This window comes from Malaclemys terrapin, chromosome 4 (assembly GCF_027887155.1).
Source record: "Malaclemys terrapin pileata isolate rMalTer1 chromosome 4, rMalTer1.hap1, whole genome shotgun sequence".
Classification (NCBI taxonomy): Eukaryota; Metazoa; Chordata; order Testudines; family Emydidae; genus Malaclemys; species Malaclemys terrapin.
The window spans coordinates 52,600,191-52,618,356 of record NC_071508.1 but is presented as its reverse complement, the minus strand read 5'-3'; the positions used below and the strand labels follow the sequence as shown (position 1 = coordinate 52,618,356).

Sequence of the window (18,166 nt, the reverse complement as noted above, 5' to 3'; positions counted from 1 at the left end):
CATCAGTGCTCTTAAGAAGACATGTTTCTGAAATGCATAAAAGTCACCATAGTAATTGTTTTAATTTATAAGTTTCCACTATGAGCCTTTTTGAAAGGATCTAATTTTAGATGGGTGTATATAGCTAAATACTACTAAAATAGGATTCAGCTGCCAAGAATTGTGTATTTTTATGCAAAATGTATACAATTTAGTGAGGGGAGGTAGGACAGACTGCTTCAATTTCTAAGCAGCATACATTCCACATATGATCCATGTTTATTTTTACTTTATCTACAATGTTTCCTTTAGACTTAACACCTCTCACCTTGAGCTGTTCGGTTTTTTAGATCAAGGTTTTTATTTATTAGTAGGAAAGTCCACATATTCATTACAATGGGTCTTACACCTGCTGTTACTGGAGGCAGAAACAGACCTGTCAATTAAGGCAGGTTGTTAATGTTCACACCTTTGAAGACCCAGCCAGATTAATTTGCCTCTCCCACTTGCAAGAAGGCTTTAGCAAACCTTCTGCTTGGAGCAATGAGAAAACAAAACCACTGAAAAGGAGTATGTTTCATTCTCAATGTTGAGTTTATTGGTGGTATGAGGCTGTTGTTTAACCTCAGGGGCTCTACAAAAAGCTTGCTGGAAGCCCTCTTCTGATACTGTGGTGGCTGCCTTGCTTCTCAACTCTACAGCAATGGGGAGAAATCCCTCCTGAGACCTAAATCTTGTTCTGAATGCCCTGACTAAGCATCCTTCATCTAAACTTACGTGAAAATGCCCTTTCCTCTAGTGGGGGAGTCTGCAGATGCAACCCATGAAGCACAAAGTTTATAGTTCTGAGGAACACTTAAACTGTCACATTTTCCTTAATTTTCTTCATAGGCACTGTGTGCGCGTGCAACATATATCTTCCAGTATCTGAGGTGAAATTTGATAATTCTATACATTTATTTAGTTGTCTGTTATCTAACTTGAAGTTGTCTTCCAAAGCAACCTTTGGTGTTATTTCTAGACAGCTTTCTTCAGTTTACGTGGAACATTGGAGTACTCAGTTGCTGTGTTATATTTGACATAAACTAGTATTAGTTGCAAGGCTTTTGTTAGCTGAAAAATACATGTCTGACAAAACACTTCAGAGCGAATGACTGACAGATGTTTTATCATAGTAAAAAGTAGGTGAAAATGCAAAAACAAAAATAAGGTACAAAATTATCTGGCATATTACATCTCTTCAGTGATACTTTTCAGCACAGCTAATCCATTTAAATTCTTTTCATTATATTTGTATTTCAATATCTTTTCCCAGAAGTCTCCAATATTTGATTTTCATTGCTCCTAATTGTATCCTTGAATCAGAGAGGTGCAGAGCGCCACCAATCGGAATTGAGGGTGTTTACCCCTTCTTAGGAAGAGCTAAGCATCTCATAGGACTGGGCTCTATTTTTATACATCTTCTAAATCTGGCTTCTCCACAAATTTACTTTTGATCTTAGTATTCTAAGTAATGTATTTCTCATCCCCCGTCTCCCAAACTTTGTTTTGTGTGTATTTAGGTCTCATGAAGATTGGGAGTCTAACAGCTCTTACTTGCTATAAGACAAGTATGGACTTGTATTGGTCTGTATCAGCCTAGTGGTTTCACTTCTGAGAAGGCCACTGCTTGTCCGTTATTTCACTAATAAAATAAAGTAACTTTTTGACTCTAATCTTAATTTCAGCCACTATAATAGAATAGTATACACTAGTGATTTCAGCTAATGCCCATCTATAGCAAAGCATAGTCCCCGTTAGAGATCTGTAGGTCTCTAATGTGGAAGTGGTTTATAGGTGGTCAAAATCTCTATTTGGAATATAAAGCATGTCACTTTCATAATGCAGCCAAGTTAATTCTTCTTTTAGTTGATATATATTTTTTTTAGATCCATCCTTATGGGAAGTTTTATCCCCATATTCTATTCATGAAGGCTGTCTAAATTGATTCAGAACTTTCATCTGATTGTTTTCTTTTTTACTACACTTTAGCGTGCACTTAATTCAGGTGGATTCCGTACAGCGTTGGATGGAGGACTTGAAGTTGATGACAGATTGTGAATGTATGTGTATTCTTCAGTCCAAACCAATCAGCACAGAGGAAGATGCACAGAGTGAACTTATCCTTTCATCACAACATAGTGCATATGATAACTTGCAGTTATTGTTAAAAAGAGCTTGGATCATAAGCACGGAGTTGACCAGGATTGCTCAAAAACTAGAGAAGAACAGATGGCAGAGAGTTCACAGCATGACAGTAAGAGTCAATTGTCACGTACATTCAATGATAAACGAATATAATACCGTCACTAGAAATTCATCAGAAGAAATGCACCAGGTAGGATTATTTCTTCAATATTGATTTGTTTGTCAATTGGAATTTATAAACTATGTTTAGAATTCGGGAGCTGATAGATCTGGCGAGGGCAATCTTTGTATTTTTTTTGTTTTTTGTTACAATAATGGCAAATCATCTGAACAGTGAGAGACTCCATATCTCAGAACCATCCAATCCCCCTGTGGGTGTGTAAACAAACATGTTTTATGTTTGGATCAGTGTTTTTATGGGCCTGATTCTGCCACCTTTATTTATGTTGAGTAGTTCGCTCCATGTGGACTACTGGAATTGTGTCTTATTTTCAGTTAAGATGTAGAAAATGTTCTTATGGGACTGGGACTGGCTTAGCTTCAGTTTTTATCTCTATTACAATTAACCACAGATGCCAATACAAAGGGAAATTTAAAAAATTGGTGTTCACAAAATATCTTCTTGACTATTTCTAATTACTGTAATCAAGTGTTTTTCTCTTATTGAAAGAAGATATATCTTGGATACATTATTTCAAACACATTTTTGCCTCTTTTTCCCTCCCCCGCAGTTTGAAAAACTTTTAATTGAAAAATGTTCAGAATTTACAACAGTCACGGAAAGGTAAGTTAAATTTCCTGAACTGGATAGTCAGTTTTGCTTCCTAATTATTGGTTACAAGCTGTGGCAATTTTAATGAGGGAGGCAAATCCAACTAACACTCTTTGAACGTTTGTTTGAGCATGTGCAGCTTTCATTAAAATGCCCTCTGATTATTGGACCATCAGTGCCTTAAGTTAGGTACTTAGTTATATCCATATTTAGACCCTGATCTTTCATTAGGATCTGGTGTTGAACAGGGAACTTGGCATAGCCCAAGGATCAATGCTAGTGTATTGTGATACTTTACATCCTCAGAGGTTTAGGCACTGAGGGTGAAAAACTTGCTCTATTGAAATCAATAACAAAACTACCATTAACTTCAGTGGGACCAGGATTTCAAGCTAAGTTTGAAATCTGCAGTCCTGGTTCATGTTTGAAAACAATGATACCACATGTTCATGTACTGCTGCAAGTTTTTTGTTAGTCTGTTCCCTAAGCACAGATATGCATTCACTTGCATTAGTTAGATTAGAGTCACTGATATAAGCACTATACAACATTGTTAAAGTGAGAGTTGTGAAAGAATTCTTCTCATGCTGATGCCCTGATTCTAACAGAACTTCCCTTGTTTGCACAGTCGTGCCAATCAATACTCTCATTTGATTTACTTTAAACACTGAGCCTGTCACTCATCTTGGGGCATCTTTAGGAAAAAAAACATAATGTATAATTACCAGAAAATAGAAAATGTGTTTCTTGAACGTTGTTGTTCTTCATGTGTGTCCTAGAGCACACTCTGATGGGGCAGACAAACCCCACACTGCAGAACAAGGGATTAAGGAACAGCTTAGGGGCCCAGGAAGCCCTGCCCAGACATATCTGCAGGGCCTGTACAAGCTGGAGGCAGGGCTTTAAAAAGGGGAGCAGAGCAGCTCGGAGTCAGGCAGTGGAAGGGAGCAGACGGCTGATCTGAGTGGAAAGGACTTCCCAGGAGCTCACTACCTGGGATCTGATAACACAGATCTGTGCAAACGCACAAAGGAGAAGCAGGGGACAGAGTGTGTGGGTCAGAGACTTGATTGGAGTGATTTACTCTGGGAAGTTGAAGGAGACCAAAGTAGGAAGTGGTCGGGGAGGCAGCGGCTTGGCTCCCCGAGGTGTTGGGTGTAGCTGCCCCCGGGCTCCCTTACTCACTCCGAAAGAACAATACAACAAGAGCCTTCACCTCCAGCGAGAGGGAAGCTGGAAAAGACACTGACTGTTGACAGGCCCAGCCCCGAATACTCCCATACTAAAGGGAAGGACTGGAAAGCATTGGGGTGGGGGCGCTGAAGGACAGGACTGTGCTTCAACGGGGAAATGTAGTGTCAACCATCACCTGACCACTAGGCCACACTGTCAGTTGTTCATCTTCTACAGACCCATTGACTTCAGTCAGAGCTGTAAATGTTGAGCACTTCTAAATATCAGGCCATTTGTGCATCTGCTTCGATTTATATGGGCTATGAGTGGTGGATGGGAAGTGGTGAGGTTAAAAGAACTGTTGAAGGGAGTGGAAACGGGGATGTTGAATGACCGAACTGTTTATTGCTTTGCTTTTTCTGGGTTTTGTTGGTTGCATATATCATCTACCAATCTTAATTAAAGTGAATGAGTTTTTTGTGGGGGAATATTATATAACCCCCCTGGCCTGTCTGCCGGCTGCTTCCAGACCTGCACCCCCTCCTGCACCCCAGCTCCTTGCCCCAGGTTGGAACCCCCTCCCACACCCTAACTCCCTCCAAGACCCTGCATCCCAATGCCCTGCCCCAGCCCCCTCCTGGACCTCAAACCACTCATTTCCTGCCCCATCCCAGAGCCCACACCCCCTTCCGCACCCTAATCCCAAGCTCCCTCCTGCAACTCAAATACCCCTCATATACAGCCCCATCCCAGAGCCTACACCCCCAACTGGAGCCCACACCCCATTCTGCACCCCAATCCCCTAACCCAGCCCTGAGCCACCTCCTGCACCTCAAACCCCTCATTTCTGGCCCCACCCCGGGGCCTGCACCCCCAGCCAGAGCCCTCACCACCTCCCGCACTCAACCACCTGTCCCGGCCCAGTGAAAGTGAGTGAGGGTGGGGAAAGCAAGTGACAGAGGGAGGGGGGGATGGTGTGAGCAGGGGGCAGGGCCTCGGGGAAGGGCAGGGTGAGGGTGTTTGGTTTTGTGCAATTAGAAAGTTGTCAACCCTATTCCCATCAGATTTAATAAAATAAGCAGAGTTGGGCCTTGTCAGTAATACTCAGATAAAAGATATCCAAAGACAGCTAAAGTGCTCTAAGAAGTTGTGCACGTGATCTGTAGATCTCACTCTGGTCTTTGTCTGTATGACAATAATGCACCTTCACAGTGCTAGGAGGAACTGTACAAATGGAGGTGCAATCTTTTAGATTTGATACAAAACTGAGGCCCTGACTATTTGTGGCTGTTCTAATATCTAATGACATATTAGACAAGAGTAAGGATGTTAACCCTGGTAATCCTGCCCCAAATTTTTGGATAATATTTCTTATTGTTAGCATAGAGAACATCGTTATTGTTTAACAATAATTTGGCTACCTAAATTCTCCTTGTATGTGTAAAAGTTATTCTCCATCTTCCCTCATCAAAACTGTAGACAAGTGTTGTTGGACACAAAATGGCTGTTGCATTCAGTCCTTGAGGTTGCTGTATTTCCGTAGTGATAAGTGCTCTGTGTGTATAGGGGGCTAATTTCTGCTCTCAGGTACACCATTTTAACTCCATTGACACCGACAACTTGACTCATACTTATTAGGGCCTAGATCCTGCTCCCATTTAAAATATGGGAAATTAAACTTATTGTGAAAAAATTTGACTCTGCAAATAGAGGATGTACATACCTACAACTGAAATGCAGACACCTCAGGGTGGATCGCAGCAGCCATTTGATGCACAGCAACAATAAGGTTTAGTCAACAGTGGGAGGCATTACTCTGGATATATCCCAGTGTACTTGAAAGCAGAATTTGTCAGACAGTCTATGAAATGCATTGTGAACCTGTAAGATATTAATTTATAATATTATCATTTGCCTTCTTCCTTACTTTCGACAGACAAGACTTTGCTAAATGCCTCTTCTGACGTTAACTATAATAAGGCTGCACCTTGATTTGAACAGTTGAATCTCCATTATTAACATTTGTGCAACATAAAGTGCTTGGTTGGCTCAATCAGCTGGATAAAGGTGTGTGCCTAATGTGTGTGTTTTTCTCATTCGTTTCCTTTCCATTCTTTCCAGGTGCATACAAACTGAAGACGAACGGACATTACAGTCCATGAAATCTTGTATTAATGAAACATTAATCACAGTCGCACAGTATTTCGGCCAATTGATAGAATTGGCCTTAACATATGAGATACAGGTCAGTAAAAACTGAATGCATTTTTTTTAAACATTGTATTGAAGGTGAGTGGGGTTTTTTTGTTTGGAATGGTGGAAGTAAAATATTTATAGCCCTCAGTCCCTACAAACCTGAGGTTGGTGCTTCAAGCATCCTGAAAACCGTTTCCAATTTTGTTTTGAGACAGAGTATCTCACAGACCCTGAAAGTAACCTATTCAAGTCTTCACATAGCCCATCGCTGATCAGACCCTTCTTTGATTTCATGCACACTTTTTCCAGAGCACCAGTATCCTTCACTTTCTCTGTTCATTGATCTGGTTCTGATGTCCCCAACAAAATGATTACGTGGCTGCCTGAGTTGATCACGTCTGCTGTCAGGCTCTCTTCAGTTTAAAGGAGCTGACCTCTGGACAGAGTCCAAATAATGATTCAGTGCAATGGATCTGCTTCTACTCTTGTTGTTGTTGTTATGCTTGTTACAATAGTGCCTAAGGACCAACCAAGAATGGGGCTACATTGTGAGAGGCACTGTACAAAGTAGTAAAAAGGGTAGAACACACAAGCAGAGTGAACAATATGAGGGGTGGGCTTAGGAGTGGATCAGCTAAATAGAAAGAGAAGGTAGATGAAAGGGATAGGGGAGGGGTTTAGAGGGGCAGGTATGGAAGACAGGTGAGGAGATACTGAGGCCTGGTCTACACTAGGAGGTTATATTGAATTTAGCAGTGTTAACTCGAATTAACCCTGCACCCGTCCACACAACAAAGCTATTTATTTCGATATAGAGGTCTCTTTAAATCGATTTCTGTACTCCTCCCCAACGAGGGGAGTAGCACTAAATTCGACATGGCCATGTCGAATTAGGGTAGGTGTGGATGGAATTCGACGCTAATAGCTCCGGGAGCTATCCCACAGTGCACCACTCTGTTGACGCTCTGGACAGCAGTCCGAGCTCGGATGCTCTGACCAGCCACACAGGAAAAGCCCCGGGAAAATTTGAATTCCTTTTCCTGTCTGGCCAGTTTGAATCTCATTTCCTGTTTGGACATTGTGGCGAGCTCAGCAGCACTGGCAACGTTGCAGAGCTCTCCAGCAGAGGTGACCATGCAATCGCAGAATAGAAAGAGGGCCCCAGCATGGACTGATTGGGAAGTCTTGGATCTGATCGCTGTGTGGGGCGGTGAGTCCGTGCTTTTGGAGCTGCGATCGAAAAAACGGAATGCGAAGATCTACGAGAAGATCTCCAAAGCCAGGATGGAGAGAGGATACAGCTGGGATGCAATGCAGTGCCACGTGAAAATCAAGAAGCTGAGACAAGGGTACCAGAAGACCAGAGAGTCAAACGGATGCTCCGGATCCCAGCCCCAGACATGCCGTTTCTACGAGGCACTGCATTCCATTCTAGGTGCAGCCGCCACCACTACCCCACCACTGTCCGTGGACTCTGACGATGGGGTATTGTCGACGGCCGCTTTCTCGGAGATGTTCGCGGACAGGGAAGACGAGGAAGGAAATGAGGAGGACGAGGCAGTCGACAGCGCTTTCAACGCTGATTTCCCCGACAGCCAGGATCTCTTCATCACCCTCACGGAGATCCCCTACCAACCCTCCCAATGCGGTAACCCAGGCCGTGAATCAGGGGGAACATCAGTAGGTAAGTGTTTTAAACATTTATTTTGAACAGAATAGGAATGGTATCTTAACAATGGGTTTTTCATGATTAGTTTCACCTAGGCGCTTTAGTTTTTAGTCCTTTCCAGTGCAGCTACTGGAAAATTCTGTCAATATGTCCGGGGATAGAGCAGAAATCCTCCTGGGACATCTCCACGAAGGTCTCCTGGAGGTATTGTGAAAACCTTTGCATCAGGTTCCTGGGGAGAGCCGCCTTATTGCATCCTCCATGATAGGAAACTTTTCCGCGCCAGGCTAGCAGCAAGTACTCCGGGATCATTGCCTCGCAAAGCATGGCGGCATATGGCCCTGGTGCTTGCTGGCATTCACACAGCATGCGGTCTTTCTCTGTCTCCGAAATCCTCATCAGAGTGATATCACTCATGGTGACCTGCTTTGAATTAGGGGAATGTTAGTATTGGGACTGATTGCCTGTTCCTTTACATAACTGTAACTGGCCGTTTACAGCCACGCGGTGGAGGCATGACAGGGGCAGCATGCAGGGATCTTTCCCGGGGACAGCCGCGAGGAGGGTGAGACAGGGGCAGAGTTCATGCTGGCCGGATTGCCAGCAGCAGGAACTGGCCAACGCTAGGAGCATTGCTTGGAACGTGAAAAGAGGGCACTGCTATAAATTAACCAAAAGTCTATGGCTTACCATGTCCGCCTGCTAGCTGAATTCCGTTGTCCGGCCCCACTTGTGTGATCTGTACAGCAAGACCCCAGGCACTCAATGGGAAGGCCGAAAATTCGACCTTGTACTGAGTGCGCATGTGATAGGTTCTGTGCATGGTCTTGTTCACAGAGAAAGACTATATTCATTGTTCGCAAAACTGTATCTTTCTGAGGAATTCACTCCCTTTTTCCCATCCCACAGCTGCGAGTGTCTCCCGAGCTACCCTGGCATCTGCCTCCCAGAGGCTGGCACAGATCAGGCAACAAAAGAGAAGGACACGGGACGAGATGTTCTCAGAACTTATGGGCTGCTCCCGAGCCGAGGCGGCACAGCAGACCCAGTGGAGGGAGAACATGTCGCAATACCAGGAATCACACAGCGGACGGGAGGACAGGTGGCGGCAGGAAGACCAGCAGGCGACTCAAACGCTGCTTGGACTAATGAGGGAGCAAACGGAACACGCTCCGGCGCCTTGTAGATGTTCTGCAGGACCGGAGGCAGGACAGAGCCCCGCTGCATTCTCTCTCTAACCACCCACCCGCACCACAAAATCCCATCCCCCCCTCACCCAAAGTCCCAAGAAGGAGGGGTGGCAGGGGCCATGAAAACAGTCACTCCACCCCTGCAGACTGCTCATGTAGCAGAAGGCTCTCATTCCCAAAGATTTGATGAATCCTTTCCTTCACTCCAAAAGCACTTCACCAAAGCCCCAGTCCCAGTTTCATCCCCTAACTGTGTAGTTAATAAAAAATACGTTTCTGTTAATTAGTGTTTCAGTCATGTTCTTTTAGAGGAGAGTGTGTTTGAAGGGGGGGAAGGAGGTTGGTAATTGGAGAGGACAGTCACCTTTACCAGGGAACAGACACGGGGGCAGGTTCAGCAGAAGGTCACACACACATTGCAGTCACTAGGCACCCTGGTCAGTCTGGGAGGTGGTTTTCATGTTCTGTGTGGGGGGGCTATGTGAGTTTGTGTCCGGGGAGGACGGTTACAGATCTTATGCAGCGGTCCTTAGCCTGGATGACAGAGCCACGCAGCAGGGGATCTGTAACCGCCCTCCCCCGCCACAAAGTCACATAGCCCCCACACACAGAGTCCCGAAAAGGAGGTGTGGCAGGCTCCGTTGAAACAACCAATCCACCACTGGGGACCGCTCTAGGAGCAGGAACCTGTCATTCCTCGAGTTTAGAAGCGTCCTTTCCATCACTACACCCGCTCCCAACCACAGTCTGCATCCCAGTTTCAACACTTTACCACGGAATCCTTAATAAAGAAAACGGTGTTAATGAACAAAGTTTAATTTATTTTATTTTTAAAGGTGTGTTGGGAGGGGGGAAAGGGAGTTGGTAACTGGAGAGGATAGACAACATTAACTGGGTAAAGAAAAGGGGGCAGGTTCAGCTTCTCTTTAAACAAACTTAATAGTCACAGGTTACCCTGCTCACTCTGGAACCTAGCTTTCAAAGCTTCCCGGATGCACAGCGCATCCCGCTGGGCTCTTCTAATCGCCCGGCTATCTGGCTGGGCGTAATCAGCAGCCAGGCGATTTGCCTCAACCTCCCACCCCACCATAAACGTCTCCCCCTTGCTCTCACAGAGATTGTGGAGCACACAGCAAGCTGCAATAACAATGGGGATATTGGTTTCGCTGAGATCAGAGCGAGTCAGTAAGCTTCTCCATCTCCCCTTCAGACGTCCAAAAGCACACTCCACCACCATTCTGCACTTGCTCAGCCGGTAGTTGAAGAGTTCTTTTTCACTGTCCAGGGTGCCTGTATAGGGCTTCATGAGCCAGGGCATTAGCGGGTAGGCTGGGTCCCCGAGGATGACTATAGGCATCTTCACATCCCCAACAGTTATTTTGTGGTCCGGGAAGTAAATACCTTCCTGCAGCCGTCTAAACAGACCAGAGTTCCTGAAAACGCGAGCATCATGAACCTTGCCCGGCCATCCGACGTTGATGTTGGTAAAACGTCCCCTATGGTCCACCAGTGCTTGCAGCACAATTGAAAAGTAGCCCTTTCGGTTAATGTACTGGCTGGCCTGGTGGGCAGGTCCCAGGATAGGGATGTGAGTTCCATCTATAGCCCCACCGCAGTTTGGGAATCCCATCGCAGCGAAGCCATCTATGATCACCTGCATGTTTCCCAGGTCACTACCTTTGAGAGCAGTAGCTCAACGATTGCGTTGGCTACTTGCATCACAGCAACCCCCACGGTAGATTTGCCCACTCCAAAGTGATTCGCGACTGACCGGTAGTTGTCTGGCGTTGCAAGCTTCCAGAGGGCTATGGCCACTCGCTTCTGGACAGTCAGTGCTGCTTGCATCCGGGTGTCCTTGTGCTTCAGGGCAGGGGACAGCAACTGACAAAGTTCCAGGAAAGTTCCCTTACGCATCCGAAAGTTTCGCAGCCACTGTGATTCATCCCAGATCTGCAGCACTATGCGGTCCCACCAGTCTGGGCTTGTTTCCCGGGCCCAGAATCGCCGTTACACAGCATCAACATGACCCATTGCCACCATGATGTCCACAGCGCGGGGTCCCGTGCTTTGTGAGAGGTTTGTGCCCCTCTCAGACTTAATGTCCTCACCGCGCTGCCGTAGCCTCCTTGCCCGATTTCTCAGCATCCGCCTCTGAAAAAGGTGGATGATAAGGTGCAAGGTGTTGACAACGGTCATAACTGCAGCGATGATCGCAGCAGGCTCCATGCTCGCAGTGCTGTGGCGTCCGCGCTGTCAATCACCAAAAAAGTGCGCGAACTGATTGCCCGCCGGTGCTTTCATGGAGGGAGGGCGGGAGTGAGGGTTGAATGACGACAGTTACCCAAAACCACCCTCGACACATTTTTTGCCCCAGCAAGCATTGGGGCTCGACCCAGAATTCCAATGGGCAGCGGGGACTGCGGGAACTGTGGGATAGCTGCCCACGGTGCACCGCTTCCAATGTCGACGCTTGCCCCATTAGTGTGGACTCACAAAGTCGAATTACTGTCCGTAGTGTGGATACATACATTCGACTTTGTAATATCGGTTCCACAAATTCGCTTTAAGTAAAATCGAACTACTCTCATAGTGTAGACATACCCTGAGGGAGTGGGGAAGATGGGATTGGCGAAAACATCCAATCAGCACAGGACAGTCAAAACTGTGGGAAGTTCTCTGAATATCCCTACATTGACTGTTTCTGCCCCGATCAGATGGAGTCTTCAGCTCCTCTCTGCTGTTTTTTTCTCAGGGCCACATGATGGGAGGGTGGGGAGGTGCCATGTGGGTCCTAGTGCCCCCAGAGCATCTGTGGTCTCTCCTGCACAGTTCTGGGTCAAGGCGCGTGCTGGGGGAGGTGGGAGGTGGGGGAAGGGTGGCTCCAGTTGGGCCCCATTTTATAATCTTCTGCCAGGGGAACAGTCCCTGCTTTTGGCTCCTATTGGCTGGAGTTGCTGGCTGCCTCCTCTCCACAGGTTTTCCCCACAAGGCCACATCTGTCCTAGACTTTAGGTTCTAGTGAGTGAAATATGTAATTGTGTATGAGCTAAACAAACCCATTATCTTTTTTTCCCTCCCCAAATCAGAAAATAACCAATTAATGAATGATGGTAAAAGACACAAACAGTGCCTCTCCTTACCCAGAAATGGAAGATTTTTCTCCCTTCCCACTTAGGACCAAAGGACTCTAGAGAACAAACCCCTTCCTGCATGGAACCTTTTCAGTAAATGCACTGTATGATCATAGAACCGATCATTTAATCACCTTTTGGAAATATAAGGACTGGGACTGTGGCATTGGACTGGGATTACATATTTATTTACCCTGGGAACATTCTTTAAATGGTAACAACTCAATCTGTACCAATTTGGCTAGATTTAAACTATGTCTTGTAATATTTGTGCATATTTCAGAAGCTGATGCTAATATAGCCCAGAAATGTTATGTTTTCACTGCAGAAAAGGAACATGAAGGGCTGAGAATTGAGGAAATAGTTATAGTACTTTGAATACTTTGCCAAAATTAAATTGCTTCTGTGCTCTAATTTAGAGCAGAATTTAACTTGTTGTCTTAAGAGATTCAACTCATTATGGCCTGTTTGTTACATTCCTCTCTTTCTAATATCTTAGTTTTAAAACAGATTGTTGCCCAGGAAATGGGAAGCTAGAGAAGCGATTTTCAGCATCCCAGAGCTAAGTCAAGGTAACAAGCTGCCTGTCATTGAGCTTTAGTTATGGTTTATGGGAACCATATGTAATGCCACAAATGATTCCAAGAATAAATAGCTGTGTAAATAATTTAAGTCATTATTTCAATTTAGCAAATAAAGTAACTAGGCTGTACTCAGACTTGCCTTTTTTCTTTACCTTAACTAAAAGGAAAAGAAGTTGGATTCACTTTATAGTTAATGACACTATGTTTGTGTGAAATACTGAATCACTTTATTTTAAGGGAAGCATAAATAATTTCTGTGAACGATTGTATATGGAAGAGCGGTGTGTGTTTGTTTGAATGGGTGAAAATTTGGAAAGAGTTCAGGGTCACTAATACAAAAGCACTTTTAGAAACTGTTTAAAATCTTTTCACTTTTGTTTTATGTTACCTGGCATAGTACATTATACAGTCCCTCCTAGAAAATGTGTCCACCCTGGAATTCAAAGGAGTGTACCTATTCCTTTTATTCTAGTGCTCAGAGTCCATCAGGATAGTTCCTGAGGCTGTCTGTTGGCTGGATGCCTAGTGTCTATGTGCTTGGCTAAAACTAGAAATTTTGTGAGTGGCCACAGCGCTAGTATAGCACTGCTTGGGAACCACATGCATGAGTCTAGTGAGCCTGTTGAGGTCAGAATTGCCAACTCAAACAGCAGCTCTCTGTCCTGATAAATGTTGCTGTGATGTTACACCCCATATTCTTCATAGAAATATGGTTATGATATGAATATGGCCTAACATATATTTTATGCAAGATGGGTCTTGTAAGTTATCATTGGAAAGGTTATGATTTACTGAATGTGATTATCCAAATTGTATGCATGTATCATTTCTGTATCTAAAGTTAGAAATATTGACTATGTAACAATTACAAGTGGGTGTGTACTTGGGAGAATGTCTACTAGACAGTAAGCAATCATCCTGGATAAGCTATTAAGGAGAACCATAGAACTTTGAAGATACGAATCTCTCTCCTTCCTGAGAAGTGTCCTGGGAAGTTGCTGCAACACTACTAGGTCAGGTGGTCCAGTCACCTGTTACTAAACACCATCTTGGACTTCTAGTAATTTTCCACTAAAAGATTCCCGCCTTACGTAAATTTTATTTAAGGCTTGGAAGTAGGTTGATCTGGATTCTCTCTTCACTGCCTTCCCAACCAAGAAGAAAGACTGCTAAAAGTACCTGAAAAGAAAAAGGAACTAAGCTGAGGGAAAGGCAAGGGCTGATCCCGACTGAGACAGAGTCTAGTCTGTAAAAAGAAATAACTGGAAATCTAAGTTACAGAAACTCTGTATCCTGCCTAAAGTCAACATTTAGGGAAGAAATTACATTTTGTAACGTGTTTCTTTAGTGAATCAAGTTTAGTTTGCGTGTTTTGTTTTATTTGCTTAGTAATCTGCTTTGTTCTGTTTGCTATCTCTTATCACTTAAAATTTACCTTTAATAGTTAATAAACTTATTTATTGTTTATAACATAACCCTGTTTGTGCAATTTATAATTGTGTGTGTGTGGGGGGGGGAGAAGTTGTGCATATCTCTCTTCACACAGGGAGAGGGTGAATTTTTATGAGCTTGGGCTGTGCAGATCTTTTTATATAGCACAAGACAATATTATATCGGGTGTACTTTGCAGATGGAAGCCATACTGGGCAATTTCCTAGCTGAACTTTCCCATAGAGAGGTGTTTGCAGGCTCTGTGTGATTCTACAGCTGGTGCTCCCTACCTGTGTGTGTGCTGCCAGAGGCCAGAGAGCCTGATTCAGCAAAACAGGGAGAGGGAGCCCAGGCTAGTGGAGTAGGCAGGCTGAATGAAATCCCAGTGCATCAAGTGGCAACCCGTCACAGTTGCCATGGATTGTGAGGCTTTTACTCCTGTCTGGATTAATGTTAAAATGTAAAACAATAGGTTCTGTGGCTTTCTAAGAAGACTTTTTGGGCAGTGGGGTTAAAAGTTAAAGACAGAAATACAGCCTGTTGAAGAGAAGTGGACTGAATTTTGGCTCATAAGCTTATAAATGTGGAATTTTTCTCTGCACTTCCAAAGATATGAGAAAAATAAAAATACAGAGCTTCTTTCTTAAAGACCATTATCATTGTGTATTTCTTCTTTGTAATGATAACATGCACTGGTGGAGAGAACAACATTAAATGTAGCATCATGGAGTCTATACTCTTCTAACAACCCCCTTAATCTGCGCAAATGCAGTGGTACACATGCAAAACCAAGATAACAATTTATAAAGAAAATATGCATTTAATCAATTACATTTACTGGAGACTTAATCGGTGTTTTTTCTGTCACAAGGCCATGCACTGACCTATGAGACTTCCTCTATAGTTTGAGGGTAGCTAATAGATCTTAGCAGAATCCTATTATAGAACTGTGGAGCCTAGAAGAGGAAAAGACCTGTTAGGTCAGTAGTCTGCAACATTACTTCGGCGTAAAAATAGGAGATTCATAGCATTATGTCAGTTATGAGCTAAGCAAATTAATCACCCTTTGCAAATCATAGAATAATTCCATGCTAAATCAAATAATGTTCTCCAAAATAATTACAGTGCTCTTTGTTCAGTATGTTAAATATATTATTATTTTCTTAATAGAGATCTCTATATAAAGAGGTGTAGAGGCAAATTCAACCCTCAGTTACATCTATGCAGCTGAAATAAATATGTTAATCCAATGTTAATAAGGGCAGAATTTGGTCCATACAATGTCTTTTTCTCTCTCTCTCCCTTCACTGTGTGATTAGTAACTTCAAAACTGATTAAACTGACTAGAGTCAGTTACTCCAACCTAAAAGAAAAACCACAGCGATCCCCCCCTTGATTCTTCTCATTGGAAGTAACTGGTGTTTATTATCTTTTTGTGTTGCACAGAATCTTGTGAGACAAATAAATTCATCAGATAATATATATATCACAGAATCATCTACCATTGGTTTATTCAGCCTTACCCAAGAGGGTGCTCAATTGTGCCGCATCATAGCTAAGGTAAGGTGCACACAAATTCATTCAATGTAGCGTTAACTGGCTATTTTTTTTTATTATAGTTGCATGGTCCAGAGGTTTCCCAAGTGTTGGGGAAGCTACTTCTTGTTCTGAGAGCAATCCAGAAGTAAATCTAGAACTAGATTAATTACCATGTATTATGGGAATGGTTGGTTTAGAGTTACTAACTGGGCATTTATGATAAATATACTGTACAGGTTGTAATATGAAATTTTATAGTGCAGCAGGCTGGTACTTTTTATTTCAGCTAATCCAGTTTAATGATAAAATAAATTTTTACTTTAAGAAACCATGTTTTTCTTCTTTTATTTAAAAATATCAAAGAAGACGGACATACGGGAGAGTGACAGCTGGGTAGAGGATGGCACAGATGCTGTTGCATTGCAGGTGTCATGGAACATGTGACCCTATCTCAGTACTGACATTTTAAGTGTAATTGTGGTGTTCATAATATAGCTATTTATGTAGAAGTTGAAGTTTTCATGAGGCGCTAATTCAATATTTTCCCCCTTAAATTTCCATCTGTGAGGCTAGAAGAGCTAAATGGTAATGGTGGAAACCTCCTGAAATAGGCCACGAGCCAGTCTGAACACAAATAGAACACAGCATGTTCGTTAAGGGGATAATTACATCACATCACTGTGTTATGATGACAACCCAGAAGAACCGGCCTTACTGGAACCCAGCCTTGTTACTGGCGCATGAATTGGCTAGAGAGGGCTAGCTGCCTTCCTGTATGGCTAACCTTTTGCCGTCTATTCTCTAGGGATAGGCTTTTGATGAGTTACAGGTTCTTTTGGGCTTTTTAATAGTTTACGCTCCCATCGGCACCACCCCAAACACTGTGTATTCGGCATTAGCGTGACCTCTGTAATTTATAACATACTGTCCACTGGAATTTTATGCTTCAGTATCCTTATTTTATCCAGTTCAGCATTTTGAAAATTCACCTTGTGCCATTCAAAAATCATATGTCATATACAACCCCAGTCCATACACAACTTCCATTGATATCAGTGGGAATTCTGCCATGGATTGAAGGATATCTGAGAATAAAGGGGTCTGTTGTTCCCTTGATATTCAGGCCGAGCACCTGTTAATATTTGAAACTTACATGGACATACCAATAGGAGAATGGACCATTCACATTTCTGGTTTCCTTACCATTTCTGAATCTGCAACTAGCTGTGGATATCTTACATTTATTATGTGTTTTGCTTAACTATTTAATTCCATAAGCCATTACAAGAATAACTCCAGACAGTTTTGTAGTAAATTATCTTTTGCTACACGACAACACTTGATCCAGTTGGATCAAGATATTTTTTCTTATCAGGTATAAAAGGAGCATCATGTTCTTTTGAGACATATTGATTGATAAAACTCTGAATTGCTGGATGCATGTATGCATTTAACTGATAACATCATTTTCAACATGAAAGGGCATTAGACAATTTTATCTGTCAGTCATTTTAGCAGCTTTTAGAAACATTTGGCATCAATGAAGAGTAGGCTTAAAATATTTTGTTTATGTTTTTAAAACTGAAGGTGCATTGTAAGGTATAGATATTAGAACTCTACTTGAAGTCCCAAAAGGAGTTTCAAGGAAGAGTGCTAGTTTATGACTAGAGTAAAGACAGTATACTGTCGAAAGAACTAAAAACCTGTATTTATAAATTTGTTTTCAAATCTAAAAGAAAATAATAACCCTAGGAGAAGATATGTCTTTTAAGAGACTCATGGCCGAATCAATAATACATGAACCCCAAAAGAGTTTGAGTGACTTCAAATTAAAGTAAAAACAACAATTACTGGTATAGTTTATCAATGAAAGTGGAGGCTTGCACTATGTATGTTGATATCCTATGCTATTTGTATAATTTAATTGATGCCAATTTCTCTAACATACATGTTCATGAATTGCCAATATTTATATGGATTCTGAAAAAGTAACTTAAGGTCTGATCCAAAGCTCACAGATGTAAATGAAAATACTTCTAGGAGGTTGGGCACTAATAGCCTTTCAAAAACAGTTTTATTAGTTTTATTTTGTTAGCCTTATTGTAGTTCATTTTCCTCTACAACCTAGTATAATATACTTATCTTGTACCACTTAATTAACTTCCTTTAAATGCTTGAGTTAAATGTTTAACTCAATAGCTCTGCAAAATATCAAGAAGAACAAGTGTGCTAGTATATTTATATGAACATTGAGCAACATCTTTACTTTAAAATGTAATGGAGAGTAGTATCCCCACTGCTCTGCTCCCGGAAAT

General features: G+C 42.8%; 1 protein-coding gene across 1 annotated transcript in view; it reads left to right on the top strand.

Annotated features, from left to right (window-relative positions):
* Window positions 1-18,166, top strand: part of INSC (INSC spindle orientation adaptor protein) — a 222,310-nt gene that overhangs the window by 109,622 nt on the left and 94,522 nt on the right. Inside the window, exons 3-6 of the mRNA XM_054024946.1 lie at window positions 2,011-2,356; window positions 2,898-2,950; window positions 6,233-6,356; window positions 15,759-15,872. Of these exons, the coding sequence (XP_053880921.1) occupies window positions 2,011-2,356; window positions 2,898-2,950; window positions 6,233-6,356; window positions 15,759-15,872 (637 nt within the window). The remainder of the gene's footprint in view (window positions 1-2,010; window positions 2,357-2,897; window positions 2,951-6,232; window positions 6,357-15,758; window positions 15,873-18,166) is intronic.